Raw genomic sequence first — 23428 nt, 5'->3', positions numbered from 1 at the left:
AGGGAAAAAAAGACTGGGCAAGTGATGGTGATTAGGAGAACTGTGTGAGGTCCCTGGGTGCCTACTTTGAAGGGGACTGAGGCATCATTGTTCTATGTACAATGTTTCTTGTATCTTGTATCTTCTTCAAAAAATGTCTCTATTTTTTATAGTACATGGCTGGATACCTTCTGGACAAAGCTGTATATGCTTTAGAAAAATAATTTAAATCACAATTATGAAATGACTCAAGTTCAAAATAAAAGCATATTTTTAATCCTTCACATTTTTTTTCAAAATATATGTACCCCCAGTTTTCTAATGACTTTTTTTGTGCATACAGTTATAACAACATCTTCATTTATACTCACCACTTCCTAAAAGTGAATTTCTGGGGTTGTCCATGGGCAGTATTATTATTGTTTTAAATATACCATTTGAATAATGCTGCCTTTTTCAAAGTAACAACTCAGGATCAAATTTTCTGTTTTAAACTTCAAAATACTCTGGGGTTTCATGATTTACAACCAGTATCACTACAGAGAGCAGATTAAAAAGGAATAGTGCTGACCTAGAACTCTACAGAAGGGGATTAATTTCTTTGGGGTTATTAGCTTCTTTGAGATTATGCTGAAAGCTATGGGTCCTCTCCTTTAAAAAATACTTGTGCCCAATGGCCAAATTTTACAAACAATTTCAGGAGTTCACAGGCCCTCCTCCCTAAAATCTATAAAACCCAAGAGTATTTGATAGTCATTTCAACAAGTTTAATTAAGTTTCAATATCATTATGAGTAAAGACTAGCAAAACCATACTTTCTCGATAGTCCATTACATAAGACATTAAATTAACATTTACAAAAAACATTATCCTATTATTATGTCATTTACATAGAGCTTGAGTTCCTTAAAATGTTTTAATTGGTAGGAAAATCAGTTTTTATAATTCCTTTTATTTTTCTGATTTCCTGGACAAACGCCCCCACAGCCCCAAGAAGACAATCCAGGTTTAACAGATTACTGGATGTCAACCTTGAGTTGTAGCCCTCAAGGGTACATAGAACTTACCTTCCTTCAAATAAAAAATGAGTGACTTTCCTCACAACTGAGAGTTTTAAGGTATGCAAAATACTAACATACACTAACTTATGGATGTCTGCTCCACTCCACTTCAACATAAGTATTCTCTCAAAGTAAATGAGGTTTCTAAGTCATTCTTCTAGAGACAATGATAAAGTGAATTAATAGGGGGCTAGGAAGTATATGGTAATAGTAAACCAAGAAAGAATTAAAGAGTTTTGTTGTTGTTATTTAGCTCTAGGGGGAAAAAACAAGCTAAGGCAAAATCCACAAGCTTCAAAGGTTGATAATATGCTAATATAGTATGTCACTTATAAAATAAATTTTTTAAAAAATAGATGAAGAAAAGTTTACAGTAGGTGAACTGACAGTACAAGGACAGAGGACTCTACTACATCATGACTAGCATGAATTTAGTACATGAGTAGAGGTAATATGTAATTCTGTGTGGTGGAAGAAGAGTTGAGAAATGTACAATGTAGCTTTCCCTTCCTGAAAATAGAAAAAATGTTTTCTATCTCAAATATTCAAATGATGTTGTGCCTTTCTGCCATAGTGGGATTTTGGAAGTAGAGATTATCAAGTTACACAATTATAAAGGAATTAAACATTTAGAAAGGATGAGACCAAGAAAAAAAATTATCTCTTAGTTTGCACATATCTGCAATGAAGCAAAAAGTAACTTAGATACAACTCACAGAAACTATGAAATTAAACAAATTTGAAAAGATTCTGCCAAGCAAATAAGAATACATGGAAATTTTTACAAAAAAATTTAGTAAGACTAAAAACAGTATCTACTATACATTCATATCTCATTGATCCTGCTACGTTTTTCTTCATATTTTAACATTTATAAAATAGTAATACATCTTACAATTGTGTATTATAATTTTTTTCTTATTAGTCCATAAAATGGAGGTGTAGCTTACAATCAGCAATGTCTTATAGTCAATGAATATGACTATACACATTTTATACAAAATATTCTCTTTATTTAATGTAGGTCATTAATAATTTATTTTAGCAAAAAAGTAATTAGGAACAAGGCATACATGTACATTATACCAAATTATTTAATGTTGTACTAGGGATGCGATCCACTACAATTAGGAGAACAAAAAAGGAGGTATAAAATCTGAATGTGAAAGAATGAATCATTTCTACTAGAGACCACTACCAAAAACCTGACTAGGTCCAGGTGCACGGGAGTGTGTGAGTTGGGCCTGTGGGAAACAAGGATTCAATGATATCACCAATGCAGAAAGATCATTTTGTAAGAAGGAAGATATTGGTAAGCTCAGATAATTTCTAAAAAGTAGAATAGAGTATAGTAGAAGAAAGGGCAGCAATGAAAAGATTAGTAGAGATAAAAGGTTAAACATTTTGGAGATTAGAAACAGGGGAAAATAAAAAATAGGAGCAGGCATTTTGAGGATGTGATAGGAGTATGGTACAAACCAGTTATTCACAGTTTCAAGACACTATGGGGAAGAGTCCTATAGAACACCAATGAAAATTTATTCTATTGTCTGGTGATCAGCAAAAAAATAATGAAAACAGCCTTATAACTACAATGATAAACATTAGTATCAATACTTTATTTTTACATGTAAATGATTTGTTATAAACTGCATGTGTAATATATGATATAGATTGTATATACATATATGGCATTTTAAATTTAAAAAAAAACAACACAATTTAGGCATTACTATCCTAATTTGACAGGGAAGGAAATTGAAGCTGCAAGGTACAGGCCCAACATTATTAGCTTCCATGGGTATTTAAGTCTTGACAGAATCAACATCAGCCATCAGTAGTTTAGATATCTCAAGCTACATCTAATAGAACTGGGAACTATGTCATACAGGGCTTACACAAACACCAGGCTGTTTGCTTTAGGGGCTCGGCTTTCATTTTACAGTTAAGGAAACTGAAGCAGAAAGAGAGTAATACAATGGATTAGTTACAGGGTTGAGACCAGGATCAAGTTCCCTCAGTTCCAATTCTTACTACTACCATGCACCAACTAGTCGAAAGAAGTATCCAGGTAATGTCAACATAAAGAGAACACTGTAAGTGTTGCCTCCATTATTAAAGCATCATTCCTATTATTAAAACATTATTCTTTCTCTTTTGGGTCCTCCCATTGAAAATGATTTAGAAAAATGCACTGACTGTTGGGAGAATTTTAGTTGCTTATTTTGTGGCATTTACAATTCAGTTTTCCAGAGCTGGGATGTACAGACTGGTTGCAAAGGTGGGGGAAGGGGGCTATATAAAGCGCATATACCTCTTGTAAATCAATGACCATTTAGGTACAGCATATTACTTACTATTCCTAAATACTATTCCTAAATAGTAAATAATATTAAATAGAACATTATTAAATTCAATTTGTTATATTTTATATGTTCCTGCAAAGATGAATTTTACATTGTACTTTTTGAATGAACCAACTTCAAAATCATTGCCATTAAAATTGCAAAGACAGGCTTCAGCTGGAAATGGTATAGTAAATCACACTCAAGAATCCCAAAATCTACTGTTTAGAAGTATTTTGCCCTTGTCAATCCATAACCTATGTGTTTTTAGTTTCTCCACATAATCCAATAAATAGAACACTTGCCCAAAGCCTCACACATCACTTGAGGTTCAATTTCAAAACTACTATTTAAACTGAAATGCTGAAAAGCATCTATGGCTGACATATTATCATCATAAGCTAATGTGGATGAAACATTTCTATTTCTGAAACTTTCTAAGTAGAAAGTCCAATCATACCCAAACATAGTTTTTGCTCTAAAAACAATAAAACCTATATTCTAAAAGAGTTCTAAGTTCTTAATGTTTTACAGAGACTGAAGAAAACTAGGACTGTCAATTTAAAGTTTTAATTGGCATGTATTTATTGGAATTGTGTAATTTAATAGACAAAACATACAAAATACAACTAAACAAAAATCAATCAATATAACAAAAAGTGGGAATAGATAAAAATAGGCAGAATCAATCAGTAGGCAAATAAATGTAACAGGAAATTTTATTTTTATGTAATCATATTATGTATTTAAAAAAATCACTTTTAGGTTAATGGGGCATCTACAGTAGGGGAAAAACTTGGTAAATGAGCCACATTCATAAACAGTTTTACTGGGGGGGGGGGGCACCCTGAAATAAATGTGAAGATAAATGGTAACAGAAACAGATAGATATAAAATGTGCCCGAATTTAGAAAACTGTCAATATCAGGAAACAATAATAAATGACAGGCCACCTGATATTCCTAGTTAATGATTCATTTTCCTGAGAATAAAACATCATTTTTTTCCTCAATCTTCCAAAATATTGGTAAGCAAAGCTCTTTGTAAAATCCAACTAAGTGATACAACTACTTAAGGTTATGGATTTGTCCTAGCCAACTAAAGCCAAATATACTTCAGTCCAGTCGAGTGGCTATTTTTAAGAACTATTTTGCTCCTTGGACCGCCCTTCTCCTTCATCTTTGTACATCCTCCCCTTTATTTCAGTACCTACTTCCTATTTGTCTCCACAATGCTTCCTATACTTTCTCCTTCAGACACTAATGTTTACCTGATTAACAACCATTTGCTGTTAAAACTAAAAATGCACACTAATGTATTATTTCGGAAGCTATCTGCATAATTTTCATAAATTTTATGTATGTACTGATTTGCCCTTCTAGGGTGACTACTGTTTTTAAAAAATGAAATAAGTGGGGAAAAAGAAGAGCAGCTACAACATAAAGAACTGAGGTTACCATCTGCATTGTTGCAAATGATTAGGTTACAATATAGCGATTAGATCTTAAGTCACAAAGGCAAAATTACAAAACATTAAAACAATAGAATCTTACATAGTAGTGTATAATGGACGGATGCTACACGCCTATATTAAATCTGGAGGAAGAAAGGTAAAACCATGTAAATTAATACTCTTCTACCCAATTTTGTGAGGTACAAATAGGGGAAAAGAATCTTACATCCAGGTCTACAGAGTAGTATGTAAGGATATGAAAACCACTAAAAATATGTACCACCTGTATGTTTGTACATATGCATAAAATATTTTGGTAAGAATATACAAGAAACTGATAAATATGGTTATTTCTACTAAGGGAAACTGAATGACTGAGGGACAGAAATGGGAAAGAAACTATTCACTTTATCTTTTATACCCTTGGACTTTCGTACCATATATTTCCCACTCCCCAAAACAATAAAATAATTAGAGGAAAGTTATATCAATCCTGCATTGTTTCTGAACAAAATACTATCCCCAAGGAACTTGGCCAGGATATCCAGAGCAGAGAGACCCTCCTCACTGGTATCCTCCACTCCTCCTAGAAGAACAGTCTTCTGATGATCAAAAAGGTTATGAATCAAATCAAATTAGGACATTTTTATAAATCTCACTCAAATATAACTTACAGTAAAAATACATTAAAAGTATAAATACAGCATTTACCATATTTTTCCCAGTATCATCATCTTAAAGAAACACGATTGTTGCTGAAGATTACAACATTCAAAATTCAATGTTGTTTTTTGCCTCTTAAAATTTCAGAGGGAGTGAGTGCGTGCGTGCGTGTGTGTGTGTGTGTGTGTATGTACTACTTGCTCTACTTCTTTCCATTCATAAAAAATTTTAGAACACAAAACTTAAGATTTTCAAACTGCCTTAGCTGAAAGTGTATTTAAAAAAGAAAACCTCAATTTAAAAGAGAAAATGAATATTTGTAGTCCCTGAATACATTCTTCACGTCAGTGACTCACCTCTACTACCACTTGAAATTTTCCAGAATAGTTCTCTATCTTCCTCTCAAAAGCCACCAGGATTTCTTGCATAGGAGCAAGCTTTTCAGGACTGGTTTCAAGATCTTTTGGATTCCAGCTGCTGGAAAAGAAGGGCCACCGTTTTTGGTCTCAGGAACTCTTTGGAAATATTTAATACAGAGTCCATTCCTTCAGTTTTCATAAACTTGTGTTTTAGGGAAGTTGTTCTCTTTCTGTTTTAATTGTTCTTTTTGAGAACAAAGTTAAGTAAACCACACATTTAAGAATTAAAAATTTTAAATAATGATGTGGAACTAAGAGGTACCAATTTTCATATTTTTCACAGTATCTAGATATTTGATAATCAGATCTTGAGCATCTGCTACAACATTTGCTAGTTGCTACAAAATTGAAAGAATGCATTCTTTATTTAATGTAGGCAAAGACAAAGTTGAAAAATTAAAGACAAAGTTGAAAAAGTTTCACATCACAGTCTTCTGTCATCTGTACTTGCTATGAAATTCTTATCGCTACAAGTCTAGGAACAACCACTCCTTTGATCCTAGGTGCTTAAGGTCCAGCTCAGGAGTCGTCCTGGACTCTTCCCTCTGTCAGAATCTTAGAGATTCTAATTCTTCAATATTTCTTGTAGGCTTCCCCCTATAATGTACCCTACTGCCAGTACTGTAGCTTAAGATCTAGTCACCCACTGAGCCACTGAAGGAACAAGCCCATCAGACTCATGTTCTTAAAGAAACATAATATTAAATGTCACTCTTCAACTTAGAGCATTTTAAGAGCCCCCTGCTTTGTCCCTGTTCCCACTCTCTATCCCTTAGGATTAAGACCAAACCAGCCTCTGGCTGCAGCTTTCACCTTTGCCTCCCATGACACCATAACTTTAACCAATGCTCTGGTCGTAGAACACTAACTTACTTTCTCAAATACAACACGCTTTCCATCTTTCTACCTAAGAGACCCTCCACACAACCACAGTGTATTTTTAGAAAACAAATAAAAGAAACCATGAAAATAGTATTAAGACATTTAAAAAATGTTTAAACTTACCATATCATTAGATGCTGATAATATCTTTAAAAATAGCAATAATGAGTCACTAAGCAGTAACTTGCTGAAGATCATACCCTATTTAGTTAACAAAGCCAAAACCAAAATCCAGGTCTAGGGTCCCAAACCAGTGTTTTGACTATGCCTGTTATCCTCTATCATTATTATATTCATACAAAGGAAGGAAGAGAAGTGACTACACCTTTAAAATATTATGTGCAATGAAATTACTAATAATTGTTTCCATGTAATCTATCTATACTAGTATTCATTCACTACCATGTAAAAATTTCCTACTAAATATAGCACTCTATATGGGGATATGTAAGCCTTTATCTTCAAATAATTTATTATTCCTTTAGTTAAACTCTCTCCAATCTACCTTATTAGGCAATATATAAAATTAACAGAGTTAAATTAATGAAAGACTTCCATTAAGTAGCATCTTACCACCGTTTTCACTAGAACACTAGAAAATAGCCAATCACTAGAAAAGAATTCTAAATACTATTACTGACCTTTTTAAAAGTTTTAACCTTAAAATCAGTTAATAAATTAAGAAAAAGCAGAAAATATAGGGTATAATCTTGCACAATAAAATTCAAAATAAATGTGACTTTTATCTGATCAAAAAGTGTTGCTTAAAAAGGCAAACTTCTTATTAAACTCTAAATTTAAAATTATAGATAGTATCATATTTCTTTCTTCATCTTACTTTGCAAGTGTACAATACATAAGCCCAACACTGTAAGCTGCCTGATTTCTCTGTTCTTCTTTGAGCATAGACTTAATGATCCTAGCAGGGAGATAAATTGAAGAGCAATCAACTTTAAAAGTTAAGTATGTACATGAGGCCATGATTTGAGAAAGTTCATCAGCTTGATGGAATGATAATAAGTACTCTTCCCACAAAATAAGAAAAAAGTTGCTTGACCTTGTGTTTTCTTGAATAAATGTGTACTAAGAATTGTATACTGAAAGCTTATTGTATGGCTGTTTCTGTAAGGCGCTATGAAAATTTATCCAAGGGTCAAAACCTTGAGAACTAAATAATATTCTAACACATACAGGTCAAATGTGGTTAAATCATGGAGTTCTCCAAATGAGCTTTTTTAACTGGAACTTCATTTTATTAAATAGTCATTGTCTTAGGAACTCTGTAATAGTGGTGACAATGTTTGAGGCTCCCAGGAGCTCCTCATGGGGGGGTGGGAGGGAAGGGTAACTAGATAGAAAAACCAAAAACCCCTGGACAATATGTACAAAAAACCTAAATGCTATCAGGTAGGGACAAGACCCTAATGACCATTAGACCTCCTATGATGCCTCACAGGGAATCAGGTGGGTCTGGGAAAAGAATGCTAAAATAGTAAAAAGATACAAATAGTGAACAAATCTGAAGAAATTGCATGAAATTAAAACAATTTTTTATCCAATCCAATAGCAAGTAAGCTGGTCCACAATAAAACAACCTAGTCCCTATGAACTCTTACAATGCAGCCACTAAAGAGAAACTACTAGGAAATGATTCAAAGCTGAGGTCAGGAATAATGGAGATAAAAGAAGAGAAGGTCCAAATAAAAGCAGGAGAATAAAATTGAGCAAGAAAATCTCAAAACAGTTGACCTTATTTTTAAAACTTACATGAAAATAACTGAAGAGGTCTGTGAAGTTAAAAAAACCATCTTGAAGTTTAATTCCTTTTAAAAGTAATAGAAAACTGTTGTCTCATAAAAATAATCAACAGAGAAGAATCAAGGTCAAAGCCCATACAAAGTTATTAGAAGAAGAGAATAAGAAGCAGAATAACATTTCTACAATTAAACCACACTACAACAAGTAGGTCCAGAAAACAGATCAAAACTGTAACCTACTAATTCAAAATGAGCTAAAAGATATATACAAGATATAAAAGAATATGTAAAATTAGTTAAAAGATGTGAAGTTATGAAAGAACACTTAAGTCAGGAATTAGAAATGCTGAGAATTAAAATAACTCCAGAAAGAATTAAAGATAAAAGAAAAATATTTCTGAAATGAATATGAAATAATTGGAACATGAGAATAAACATAAGAAAACTGAAGAGGCAAAAGAAAAAAATAATTCAATTTAAATTAAAAAAAGTAATGAAAGTGATCCAAGATAAAGTGACAAATACAGGAGTTAGGCAATGAAGATCCAACATACAAGTAAGAAAGCCATGAAAAAAAAAACCAAGGAAGAATACGAAAAAATATTTTTAAAGTCATTGAAATAAAAACTTCCAACTACATATTGAAAGAGCGTACCAGAAGTAGGCATTTCTTGTCTAAGAGAAGTCTCTTTAATGATACAGATAAGCTAAACAAAAAGCATGAAAGAAGATATACCACGTAACCATTAAGTAAAAGAAGGATGCAGTGGCTACAAGTAAAAGCATAGTAACTATAACTATACCACTGCTGTACAACAAAATGATAAGCTGAGCCAGTTACATTGAGTTTACATTTTCTAGTAGCCTCATTAAAAAATAAACAAAACAGATAAAATTAATTTTAATAATATAATTTATATACTGCCATCTTTCTCCTCTGCAGAATACCCATGGAAAATATAATAACTTATGTCACCTTCATCAACACACTGCATTATTGGATCCTGTTCTAAGTAAAACAAACCTGCACCACCACATGATTAATGTAAAATTTAAATTTTTCCCTGGCCTGTGTGGCTCAGCTAGTAGGAGTGTCGTCCTGTAACTGAAAGGCTGTGAGTTCAATTTTAGGCTGGGGCGCATGCCTGGGTTGCCAGTCCATCCCTGGTTAGGACACATACAATCCCAGGTCCAGGTACATAGGATCCCTAGTATGGGTGTGTTCAGTAAAGTGACTGACTAATGCTTCTCTCTCGCATCGATGTTTCTCTCTCCCCCTTCCTCTTTTTCTAAAAATCAATTTAAAAATGTCCTTGGGTGAGAATAAAAAAAAAATTTTAAGTTTCAACTGCCTATCAACAGTCTAAGTTCCAGGTTTCTATTTTTTTAAAGATGGCAGAGGTGCCTCACAGAAATGCTGTACTCTATCACACTGCAAGGCACTTTATTTCACAAAATTAATATGTGCTTTTAAAGAATAAAATTTATCATAACATCACCTAAAATATACTATGCCACAGAGTCAAAGAGGAGAAAACTACTTTGGTGTATTTTAGCCCCTTTCACGATCTACATCTATCTCATAAACCTTTACATGTGTATCCCAATTTTAGCAATGAAGATGGACACAACATGACCACCCATATAAACAATTCTAATTTTGGTTATTTTTTTTAGCTACACACAAAGTATCTATCAATTTTCTTTTGCCTCTTTTCCCTGCATCTGGCCTGTTAGGAATTTAAGCTGAGGTCACAGAATACAAGGCTTATCAATGAAGATTAGTGAAAAACCATGATTCTAGCTTCCTTAGGAAAAAAATTTTTCTAAGAAAGAACAAATGTTTAAGACAAGCAGGTCAATACTATGACACATCTATTGCTAAATTAAACTAAAGGCTACCAAGTAACCTTATAGTAGGTTTTTCTAGGAATAAAAAGATTATAACAGAAATGTAACCATTTAACTAGTGATTTTTTTTCCCTTATGAAAGAAAATTTAAAAAGCAAAGATGTTTGTTCAAAAAATTTTTAGAGCCCATCTTTCAAATTTAACCTGAGAATCTTGTCACATTCTTTTTAATTATCCAAGAGTACAGGTAATTTTTAATCCTCTGAGGTGGAATTTCACTTTTGGAAAAAGTTGAATCATATGTCTAACTGCATTACTCAAAAATATTACTTTAACTGAAACACAAATAATGAAAATGTTTCTGAACTGCTATGGTAACCTAAGAGGTCTGAGCATGCAATCAAAGAATCTCAAGAATGAGAGGGACTTCAGAGTCATCTAAACGACTCCCTGCCTGTCCATTCAATGCCTGAATACCAGCTACACATTTCCAAGTGGTTGTCCAGCCTCTGCACACACCATTTCAATAATGGTAAGCTAACTACTACTTTCCAAGGCAATCAATTTCAGTTTGGTTGGTTTGAAAGTACCACCTTTATAGTATCTGCATATATTACCTTTAAACTTCTACATACTACTTAAGTTATACTCCCTATGACTGCTATATTTTTGGAATTTCAAAGTATATAGAAACATGGGGAAAGGGGACAGATATCAAGAAAATTAAAAAGAAACAATGTAAAAATATTTTTTAAATTGGAAGGAAATGCTTGGTTTTTGTTTGTTTTCACCATTCTCTCCATTCATTGCTAAAGAGAGGAAGCATTAGCTAACAGAATTATAGCAAACCAAAGATTGCTCTTGGCTTGCCTTTAAAAAACTTAAGCACATATGGTAGCCATCAGAAGGACTACAAATACACATAAGATAAAGTTTCTAACTACTAGAAGCTTACAATTAAGTTAACTCAAGATGCACAAGGTAATTAAAATATATGAGATAATTAAGCACAGCCTATGCTCAGAAGATCTTATTAGAGTAGGAATTAAAGATGGGTTTTAAAGAATGGAAAGAATTTGGTTTGACACAAGGAATATGCAAAAAGACATTGTCAACAAGGACAACTGCAGAACCAAAGCATAAAACAAGAACACAGCATCAGATTTCTTCAACAGGAAAAGATGTCTCTAGATAGCCAAAGCTATAGGTTGTAAAGCAACTGGATTAAGGTCAAAGACACAAGATGAAACCAGATGCCAGAAGACTGCCAATTTAAGGACAATAAAATGTTTATGATTCTCAGAGAAGAACCAAATCTCTTAGGAGAGAAGTACAATTATCAAGCAGTGTTCCAGGAAGATTACCCTGGATGTGGTATGTAAAACAGATGAAGAGGTGTCAGTGACAGGAAGATCAGAAATAAGCTAAAACTTTAGATCTAGTAGGAGAAATGAGAACAGAAAGCAACAGAAGGAATAAACAAATGAGAACCAGTGGAGTACAGAGGGATGAGAAAGAACCACAGAACACTACTAGCTTAAGACTAACTGAAACGATGAAAGTAAGAAAGCCAGTCTGGACAACCAGATAATTATTTAAATCTTAGATCTGTCAATTTGCAGGTAAACAGATATTTACCAGTCTTCACATTACATGTGCTACTAATGTAACATGTATTACATTAATAACTTTGACTGTAGCCAGGATTTCTCAAATTGAAACACAATTTCATAAATCCTTTTGTCCTGTGTCCATTTGTAACATATAGAGGTTTTGTTGATACTGTAATAAAACAATTAATTCTGATAGTCTACTCTTTTGTCTATTCAAATGCATAATGGTATCTAACACACACATACAAAATCCATGCCTGGTGATACTTATTCCTGTCTCTTAACTTGTACGATTGTATTAACATCCAGGTTTCTTTGCTTCATTGCCAAGCATTTTTCATAAAGCAACCAAGATTTAAACAACTTCACAAGAGTTTGTGAGTATATTCAATAGAATATACACAGATGTGTAGATAATGTAAAGCTATGTTGAAATTTCAGTGCCCTATAATCAATTAACTACAGCCTCATAGAACATACAAATGAAATGGATGCCTGAAAAAATTACTAATTACTTCAGGCCAAGGATATTCCAGGTTTCTTAAAAATGATAAATCCATGACCAAAGGTCTTCAAGAGGTAATCTAAAAAGAAACAAAACAAAACTGTAATTCATTGTCGAAGTCACTACTGGAAAGGGGGGAAATCATCTCCACAAAAACATAGCAACTGACTGCATGAGAGTAAAAAAGCTTTCCTACAGAGAAAGACAAAAGGGCTAAATATAAAAGCGTAGAAAATCTCCAGTACATGGGAAAAATAGAAAAAGAAACAGTAAAAAACCAAACAAAATAAAAGATATGGGATAGTAACTTTAGTTTCTTTTACAAAGAGAAAACTCAAAACAGCAGTGGTTAGTGTCAAGTGAAGCAGGAAGACCAAGGCAGGGGGCGGGGCGGGGCAGGGGAGGGGGTAGGTGGAGGATAGAGTGCTGGACTTGGCAATCAAGATAACTAGCGTTCTTTGTGAGTGCCAACTTGGCAGAATAATGGGAACAGAAATGAGTTAGCAGGGGGAAAAGAAAGGTAAAGAAATGAAAATGCAGATAAAGACCTTGCTCAGGAATTCAACTGCCAAAAGAAGAGCTAGTCCCTAGAAGATAGTGGTTGGCACAATGTGAGTGCTTAATAAATGCTTATTGACTGAACAAGCAAACAAATGAATAGTCAAGTATAACAGAGTCAAGAGCCAGGTTAAAGGAAACGGTATGACAGAGATGTTTTTATGGAAGGAGGGGGTAAAGCAACATGTTTCAAAGAAGAAGAAAGAGTTTAAAGATACCTCCAAGTGAATGCATTCTTTTAATAAGGTGGAAAAGCAGGAGCAAAGGCTGAGAATAAAAATAAAGGCAGAGAAAACTAGCAACCACCACCACCACCCACTCTATCCCTTAAACAAAGAGAACAAACTGCAGGAAGTCAAAGCAGAAACACTGCCCCAGATGGGGTGGACACAAAACAGAGGGAAGAATGCTTCTATTCTCTTGTTATAATAGTAAAAAATTATATAAAAAGAGCTGGGTTTAAAAAAGCCTTTCCTTGCAGCTCAAATGTAGTCGAAGCTAAAGCAAAAATGGTAAAGATATGAGAAGAAGGCGGGAAGATACCTACAAAATATTGAAACAAGTTCTCTAAGGATAAACACATGTGTATGGAAACTGGGCAATTTCAAATTTCCCCAAGATATATTTTATAAATAAATAAATGTTAGTTGTATACCCTTGGTGTTCCCAAGAAAATACTAAGTGCCATATCAATAAATAACACTAGGGAGTAATAAACAAAGAGCCTCTGAGAGAAGATTACTAAACATTTAGAGATACACAATGCATTAAAAGTGGTCTAAAAGTTGTCAAGATAAATACCAAATATATGGCGTATACTTCCAATATGGACAAAGTCTTACCAAGATGTTTTATTAGGCAGCATAATTAACAAGACTCTATGAGATGAACTAAGAAATATAAGAGCACAAGTAACATTCCCCTATAATAAAAATATTCTTCATTTTAACTCCTTCAATACAGATACTAAAAATTAATAATTAAGAATTTTTTAACAATGGGGAAAATGAAAACACTTGGGGTTAATGAACCAGTACAAAAATAAAAAGTAAAAGCTATAGTATTTATTATAGAATTAAAAAATTTGTTCTTTCCAAAAAAAATGAGAAGTACTTGACAATAAATCCAAAAAAGATATTTAATCTGACCATGAACGACATTTAAAGCGAGAATTTTGATTAAAATTTAAGGTGAATAACTGTATTTCAATGGTAATGAAAATCAAAATAAGTTTTGGTAGATAAATTATTTTCTTTTAAAAAGAAGCATACAGCAATTATAGCACAGCTATGATATGGTAGATACCCTTAAAGCAGGTTCTCATACATATAACATATATAGAAATATGTTGTACATATAATACCACTTGATAAAAAAACTCTGAGGCAAAACTTAAGTACATTTTAGAGTCACACAAAAAATAACACTTTTATGTAATAGCTTGACTGGGCTTGAAGATTAAATCACTTTTCCACATTAAGAAAAGATCTAAAAGAAACAGAACTAACCAAAACTAAGTATCATCTTTGAAAAATATAAGCATGATTTTCATGAAATGTTGGGGTGTGGGAGGGGAAGACATGGGGAGAACTATATGTAGTAAAAGTATTTCTCTTCTATAAATACCACACAAGTATTTTTTACATCAAGGAAATTCTAAGAAGATATGGTATGAATAAGAAACACTAAATCACATGTGATCTATACTTCCCCTTATCTGAGTTAAGAGTCAGGGTTTATAAGAACTAACCCCAAAAGATAAGAAAGAATTCCAATGTATAGCAACCTAAAGGTATAGAAATTAATGTAGTCATTGCCCCTGAGGAACTTGACTAGAAATTGGCACATGGAAACTGTCTAGGGTGCTGGAAATGCTCAGTATATCTCCAATGGGGTATTGGTGACACACTATAAACATTAGACACATAAAACCCACTTATATCTGTAAATTGTTCTCTTTGTAATTACACCTCAATTTTTTAAATTAATTAATAAAATGGCAAGGTATAGAGCTGGATTATATGGAACATACTTACCACTCAGGAAATATGATATGCTTAAATCTGAATAAGGAGCAACCTCAACAGACAACTGATGTGATTACCTAACTCTTCATCTCAAAATGCCTTAACATAAAACATCACTAAAAAAGAATTATTTTCCACAAATATTAGCAAAAAATAATTCATTTATACTCAATGACATGACACAATGAATCAATTTATTTACTCAGTGGTGCATTTGGCAACTAAACCGCTCAATCACTATCAGAAAGATATTCAAGGCAGCAATACTTAGGGTTTTACATAATGAACAAATGGACTAATACTACTAACTTACAAGTTAACATTATTGAGTGTTTAAAATATACCAGGTACTGTTCTAATGCTTTACCCATATTCATTAATTTGATCCTCACAGCAACCTACAGGAGTAGGCACTATTATGATTCCCATTTCACAACTGAAGAAACAGACACATGAAGTTAAGTATCCACCTGTAACCACCCAAGTCTAAAACTCTGGTAGTCTGACTGTAGGAAAAACTTTCTTAATCACTTTGTTCTATTGCCTCTCTACAATCAGTTGTCTTGAAATTTTCTAGGCTAAAATAAAGGTTGTGCTCTATGGTATAGAACCTTGGGGTCTTCACCACTTACCTCCTCATGCATAGAAGCATAGAAGTCCCAGAATAATTTTTAAGGAACAATTTTGGCTTTACTTAAAAAGAATATTAGATGGTTCACCTGTCTGCATGATTAGGCCTCTCTATTTTTATTTTTAAGTAAAACTTTATTGTCTACTCATGGGATTTTTTTTTAAGTGAGTGCCTCCTAACCATTTCTCATCAAAGGACACCTGGAAGAGGAGCTCTGTCGTATGTAGAGCCATATAGAGCATTCTCTGGCAACAAGTATTAATTAAAAGTCTTATATTCCAACATAATAGTTCTTATTTCAGGAAGTTGACAGTTGGAACCATACAAATAGTTTTCAAGTAATTTCAAAAACTATATATTACTTAATAATTGTTTTCAAAATCCTCACATTTTTAAAACTACAGTAGCATCTTGTAGTATACCTGTAACCTATTCCACGGAAAACCTGTGGCCTTTTCACAACTAGGCTATTGAAAGGTAGAAATAATAGTTTTTACATCACCAGTCAACCTTAAGGATTAGAAAGTATGATTTTGAGAATTTAGAACTGTCATATTAGAAAAATGGCAAAACCTTAAAATTACAAATTTATCTCTAACAAAGCTGAACTATTCAAAATAAGTCCAAATCAGTAATTTGAACATTTGCTAACTGGGCTGTCTTTCAATTGTTAGGCCCTGTCTGAAAATCAAGAACAGAAGGGAAATCCTCCGTTAGTTCTTATGCTAGATGGTGTTTTATTTTTTATCTTTACCCAGGCTCCCTCTACTGACAGGAAAACAAAACAGATGAAAAGTATAAGGGCAAATTTCATCAACAAAGGAAAAGAAATTCATTTTTTAATTAGTCCAAAATCAACAGTTTAAATAATAGATTATAAACTGACTTTACTATAGAACCCAAGGAAAAAAAGCACTGTCAATTGACAAATTCAAGTAACACTCAAATTTTGTATGTGGCACATAACATTTCAACACACTACTTTTCAATATTAATCTTTAGATGCAAGAAAGATTAAAGATTTGAAATTCACTTTAAATATTTTTGATAATTTATCAGTAAGAAAATGTTTACCTGTATCTGTTCTGGTGTCCATTGGTCTAGGTTGACTGACTTGACCCTGGATATATGAACCCCAAGATTTCTATGAATTCCAGCACATCTGATGCAAATAAATACACCAATATTCCAGGAAGCCCATCGGGGACCTAATTAAGGAAAAGAAACAAAGAAAAGCAAATATTAAAAACTAAAATAATTATCCAGCCAGCACATAAACATCATTCTGTTTTTTATACAATTACAATGGAAGCTTACAAATTTTACGTGCTCAAATTTTCAAATGGCACCAGCAGCAGATTGCTAAGAAAACACGTGTCTTGGCTGTACTGAATGGTTATACATCAACCCCAAGAACCTTAATGAGCTTACTAATTTTGGTTTTCCTAGAAACTTACCCCAAAATCTGTCTAAGAATTTATGAGTTTTTTTCACTCTGTGTGTTTGAATCAGGAGTAGTAATAGCCCACAGTAAAAACTTCTTTGCTTCAAAGAATACTAATAAAAATCAAAGAGATTTTTAAAACTAAACCTTAGAAATTAGTAAGAAATAGACAACCAACCTAATAAAAAATGAGCAGAAAGATATGAATGGGTAATTTACAGAAGAACACATATATGGCCAATTAACATACTAAAACATACACAACCTCACTGGTAATTAGGGAAAATGCCCTTTGAAACTATTACAACCCATACTTTGTATTCAACATATTAGAAAATTTTTCAAATCAACTAATATTATGTGTTGGCAAGCATGAGAAACAAGGACTGGCTCCAGAAGCCTTATATCAGATTAACCTCCAATACAATCTGAGATTAAGAAATTTAATAAATGAACTGAGATGTGTCACAAAACATTAGTTCTTTGGATCATGGTCAAAAAATTCTGAAAAACACTGTAGAGAAATTGACATAAGTATACAATAATACAAGCCTTAGCTGTACTATTCATCATAGCTTTGAATGCTTTTTTCTTGATAATTTTAAATGTTTTATGATTATTTTCACATATCACTTGTATGTTTAAAGTAAAAAAATGGAAAAATAAAAGTAATCTGAAAATTATGTCAAATAGAGGCTTATAACACGTTTACCTTGATTATAAAAATATATACTGTAAGAGGTATCAATTAAAAAAATCAAGCAAAAAACTTTAGGCATTTGTTTCAAGCACATACTTTTTATCTAAAGGTCAGAGTCAATCTACAAAATAACACTGAAGCTAGTAATTATAATGCAATAAAACTAAATATAGCCTCCCAAAGTCCTTAGGACATAGGTTATGCATATATAATTTATGACAAAATATCCTGCTGTTAAATTTAGAATGACACCTACAAAACAACAAACATCTGGGACATGCTCTATTTAAATATCTGTTTAACTGCTAACAGTGTCAAAATGAATTAGAGGCCAAAAGACTCTGTATTGTCAACCTTCTCCACCACTTCGAGCTGCATAAATTACACTGGACTAAGCAACAGAGCAACAAGGTTCTCACCTGTTACACTGACTTAACATTGGCTGCCCTCATAACTTAAGTAAGACTTGCATGGAATAATGTTTAAAATTTTGAAGCACTGCTTAAGTACAAGTTATTGCCATATTAAGAAATTTTGAAAATCAAAACACTTTTTTTTCCTCTAGAGAAGTTTCTACATAGGCCAGCAAAACAAGTATATCTTAACTTTCCTCAAAAACAACCCCCAAAAAGGCAGTGAGTAAAGAGCACAACGGGAAAACAAAAGATTTTCAAGGCATTCCGAGTGCAGCTTCATTTTTATTCTTACAATAGAATGATCCCTGCGGAATATCTGCCAAGGCACCATAGCCAAATGCAAATAGAGACTTTTCTATTATAGCACAGTTTTCCTGTTGTAGCAAATGTTACAACTGAATGAGTGAATTAAATAGGAAGCATGATTTGCATAATGTAATAAGGACTCTCACTGTAGGTAAAAAGCTTAGTATCCAATACAGTGGTGTATTTTTACAATAACCGAAGATAATATAGGGATTAAAACATATACAAGCATGTACAACAATAATGCTAGCAGAGAGAGAAAAAAATGGCTATATGACTATTCAGCTAAAGCTAAAAACTAGATATAATTAAATGTTAGATGATGTCTAAGTTTTAAACAAGTTAAGGCTATAAAAACAATTTCATTAGTTCCTGAAAGGAGGGGGCGGGGGGGAAATACTTTGCTATCACTTATGGAAAACTTTAGCCCTAACCACTTTAGACCAAATGAAATAATATATTTTTGTCAATGCATTTCTCTTTGGAATGTAACTCTCACATCTTAACAATAGATTGGAAACCTCAAAAATAGACTTTTAAAAGCCGAACTGAAATTACATATGTATCATCCACTCTAAAAAATTAACCTTTTAAATTGACCTAAAATTGCCTTGATAATAGCTGCTCAATATGGTAGTTGTTCAATCATTGGCATGAAATCCTCATTTCATTCACCCAACTATTCAACAAGTACTTACCAACTCTGTAACAAGTAAGTATATGCTGTTAAAAGACCATAAACATAAAGTTTTTGACTCAGGAGGCCAAGTACAAATAGGTATAACAATTTAAAAAACAATTTGGTGAATTTGGTAAAATCTAGCCAAGTTCTAGATGAATAAGCCCTCCACCAATCACTTTATATTCTCATTCTCTCCCAGCTCCACCCCCTGCCACACACACACAGCAGTACTTTAAACGGCAGGTCACACAATGTATTGATTTAATCTCAACAAATATTTTCAGAAGAGAAAGATGTTAAGTGCATCATATGAAGGGTATATATAATTTTGTTAAATTTTTACAAAAAAACAGGAGCATTATGTGTACAGACACAAATACACATAAAATCGACTCATGCTGTAAAATGTTTCTCTGGGTCATGGTCAAATAAGGCTGAAAAACACTACAAAGAAACTCATATATGCAGGCAAGAAGCCATGCTCCAGAGTATTTATAGCAGCATGGTTTCTGAAAATGATTGGAAATACATGTTCATCAGTATGATTATCTTACCATTCAATGAAAGGTTACACAACAGTGAAAAGATATCAAATGCACATATCTACATGGGTAAACCTTAAAAATAACATGGAAAAATCAATTTTAGCATAATATATATATATATATATATGGAGCAATGAGGACCCCCAACTAAGGAGACAAAGTCTGTTGGTAAGTACACAGGTCTCAGAAGAGGCAAAGCCTGAACTAAAATTTAAAGGCTGACTAGTAGGCAATAGGCACAGAATATGTCAAGACACATTCTTGGCAAAGTTAAAAAAGATGCGGTATGGTAGGGGACTTTGGTATAGCTGAAGGGTAAAGTAAGCAGCGTTGTCCAACCCGTGGCCCCGTCCATAGGCTGCACATGGCCAGGATGGCTATGAATGAGGCCCAACACAAAATCGTAAACTGACTTAAAACATTTTGAGTTTTTTTGTGATTGTATGTCACAATATATTTAATGTATGGCCCAAAACAACTGTTCTTCTTCCAGTGTGGCCCAGAGACACCAAAAGGTTGGACACCCCTCTTAGAGTATTTTGGGGAAATTTTCAGGAGATGATAGAGAAGACGCCATATAATAAAAGGCCTCATATGTCAGGCTAACTGGTTTACCCTGGCTCCCATAGAGAAGGTGCCTAACACTTCAAAGTTCATCATGGCTCTCCCACTCATTTATTATGATTACACATGTCCTCTTTCATGCCTTTCCATTTGTTGCTCTTTCTGCCCCAACTGTTTCTTTCTTAGGTCTTCACACACCTAGCTCACTTCGTCCCACAGGCCTCTGTTCACATGCCACCTGCTCACGGTGGGCTTTGCCATGACTATTTGCTAAAGCTACCGTCCCCGTTACTCTCCATCATTTATAACACATACAACACATTGTAACACATTAACACATACAACAATGTATTTCAAAGTTCACGTAAAAATCTACAGGAATATTATAAAAATGCAGATTCTAATTCTATAACCCTAATTCTGCATTCCTAATACGCAACCAGTGTGCCCAGCTGCCATCACAGAACCACATTTTGAATAGCAAAATTCTAGATTATTTCTGACAAGGTCTTCAACTCAAACATTCAGCATATTTCCTGATCTGTTTTCATTATTCTTATTGAATATGTGATTTAAACTGTGTAAATTTTTTAAAACATACTAGAAATCAGGTCTGCTGAGGTAAAAAATCAAAGTGTATTTGGAATTCAAATATTAGATGTTTTGAGTTATCTATACCATCACCTCATTTTTTTTAAAAAAAGCAATTAAACTAATATTAATAATCTCATAATCACAATCACACTAAAACAAAACTCCAGTAACAGAAGAGAATATGCACTTACTAATGTTCACTTTGACTCATATCCATCATCAGGGAATAATTACAGAATACTAACACAAATGTACCATGTTGAAGAACTGATAAATGTGACAACAGCAAGAATGCAAATGAACAAACATGAGAATAGCCAGGAAGAACTAACAGGACTTAGACATTGGAAAACACAGTGATAAGAGAGAAGGTAGAGACCAAGATGGCTGGAACTCCAGCTTTAAATCTGGGATTTAAAGCATAAAGGTACTCATAGAATCAGAAAACTTCGCAGAAAATCTGTTGAACGCTTTACACATCAAGATGAAAATGTCTATCAAGCAATTAGCAATATTGAGCTAAACTTCAAACTGAAGATATATACATGAGCACTGTCTTCAAGAGAAAAGTTGTAGCCCCAAGAAGAAGAGCAAAAAAAAAAAAAAAAAAGCAGAATACTAAGTCTTATGGAGAAAATGAGAAGCAGTGCAAAATCAGAATCAACCAGAGTTCTAAGAAAAAATGGTTAACAGTGTCAAAAATTTCAGAGAAGTCAAGAAGAATAGGGCTAGAACAGAACATCTAGAGGTCACAGATAACCTCACAAAGATTAGGCAGGGAGAGAGGGAGGGAATTCACCCATTCTGAATTCCATTATTAAATTAAACTCTTTCACCATTTCAGTCTCCAACTCCAAACCTTTAACACAGTTTTCTATTTTCTTCTATTTTGCTTTCATGGCCATCTATAACCTTGATCCTTCTTAAATCAATTTTATTTTGCCCTACTCCAACTTACTTACTCAGGAAGCCAATGAGAACAGATTCATTACTTTTCCTTGAATACAACTCAATTATCTTATCTTAAAACTTTTCTGCACACCATTTCCCTTGCCCAGAATGTTCTGCTTGTGACCATATAAATCCTGCCTCACCTTCAAGGCCTAAATAGTTTCATATTCTCCATAAAGCCTTTCCTTATACCTCCATCCCTCTAGTCCCCTTTCCTATAAATGCCATGACAACTTGTCTCACACAAGGGACACCTGGTATTTTTTCACACAAATTAGAAAGTTAGTCATGTCTACTAAAGCAGACAGTGCATTCCACTGGGCAGGCATCTATATGGCCTTCTGTATCACCTATAGTAAGAAAAGAAGCAGTATAATAAAAAACAAATCTGCTAAGTCTGATGACTTACTCAAATACATAGGTTCTTTGATACCTGAAGCAATACATCTACTATTTTTTTTAAATGAACACAAATGCAAAAACTGTGGAGCATAAACTGTTGTTTTTAAAATCCATTTTGCCACTCTTCCATTTAAAAATAAAATCCCCTAATTTTTAGCTAGAAACATGGCTGCTCAGATAGAGGCTATATTTCTTAGTCTCCCCTGTAGCAAACTGTGGTCAAATGTCCAAGTTCTGACCAATGGAATGTGAGCTGAAATGATGTGTTTTTCCTTTAACCAAATTGGGCCTATGTTCTCCTTGCCCCTTTCCCTTTCCCAATAGCTGGGAGATGGTAAGAAATGAACCTGCTACCTTGGATCCAGATATGAAAGTCCCCATGTTGAAGATAACAGAGCTGTTCTATTCATACTAAACAGTTCATCTCTAGACTAACCTAAAAGAGAAATAAACTTCTATCCTGTTTAAGCCACACTACTCCAGCGTCTTTTTGTTACAGCGTCTAAATCTGTAATCTAATTCATTGTGAATTATATTTGTATGCTGGTAGCAATAATCAAAGTATACTAGAGTTTGAATCCTTTATTTTAGAGTCAAAATTCTGAAAGAAGAGTTAAAGATTAAGAAAGCACATTTTTATTAACCTTAGTTTTCTAGATTCAATTTGAACCACCACGTATCTATTTTCACCAAGGTATTAGATGGAGAAGACAAAACACCAGTCCAGCCCTCAAGAAGCTTGCACTGTAGTAAGGCATACAATGATTACAGTGTAAGTGATAGTGATGGGAGAACATAAAAGAGGAAAAGATGAATGTTGGCCAGGGATACTAATGATGGCTTTGTGGAGACAGTGGCATTTGAGGTGATACTGAAAGATAAGTCCAATTATAGCAGGTAAAGTCAAGACAAGGTACATTCTAAGTAAAATGTACAATGCCCCTCCCACCTTAAATAGTTTCAACCGAACTGTAATACTGTAGCCAGAAAGTACATCATGGCAGCACCTGATTATTGCCAAGTTTCTCTTATTTAAATACTGATTGGCTATTTTTTAGATAGTAATACAAATGTACCTAA

The 23428-nt window shown here is 33.4% G+C and overlaps 1 protein-coding gene across 5 annotated transcripts in view; it reads right to left on the bottom strand.

Annotated features, from left to right (window-relative positions):
• The window catches only part of SMAP1 (small ArfGAP 1), a 155300-nt gene that overhangs the window by 80327 nt on the left and 51545 nt on the right, over positions 1-23428 (bottom strand). For 4 of the 5 annotated variants that reach the window (XM_054569563.1, XM_054569564.1, XM_054569565.1 and 1 more), the window contains exon 2: positions 16819-16952. In XM_054569563.1, the coding sequence (XP_054425538.1) occupies positions 16819-16952 (134 nt within the window). Of the gene's footprint in view, positions 1-5857; positions 5979-16818; positions 16953-23428 lie in introns of all 5 variants that reach the window. The other variant, XM_054569567.1, reaches the window with a different exon arrangement.

The sequence above is a fragment of the Pteronotus mesoamericanus genome, unplaced genomic scaffold (assembly GCF_021234165.1).
Source record: "Pteronotus mesoamericanus isolate MK-2021 breed Mesoamerican mustached bat unplaced genomic scaffold, CSHL_Meso_final contig_20, whole genome shotgun sequence".
NCBI classification, from domain to species: domain Eukaryota; kingdom Metazoa; phylum Chordata; class Mammalia; order Chiroptera; family Mormoopidae; genus Pteronotus; species Pteronotus mesoamericanus.
The sequence above is the reverse complement of the archived record's forward strand: the minus strand, read 5'-3'. Positions and strand labels throughout refer to the sequence as shown.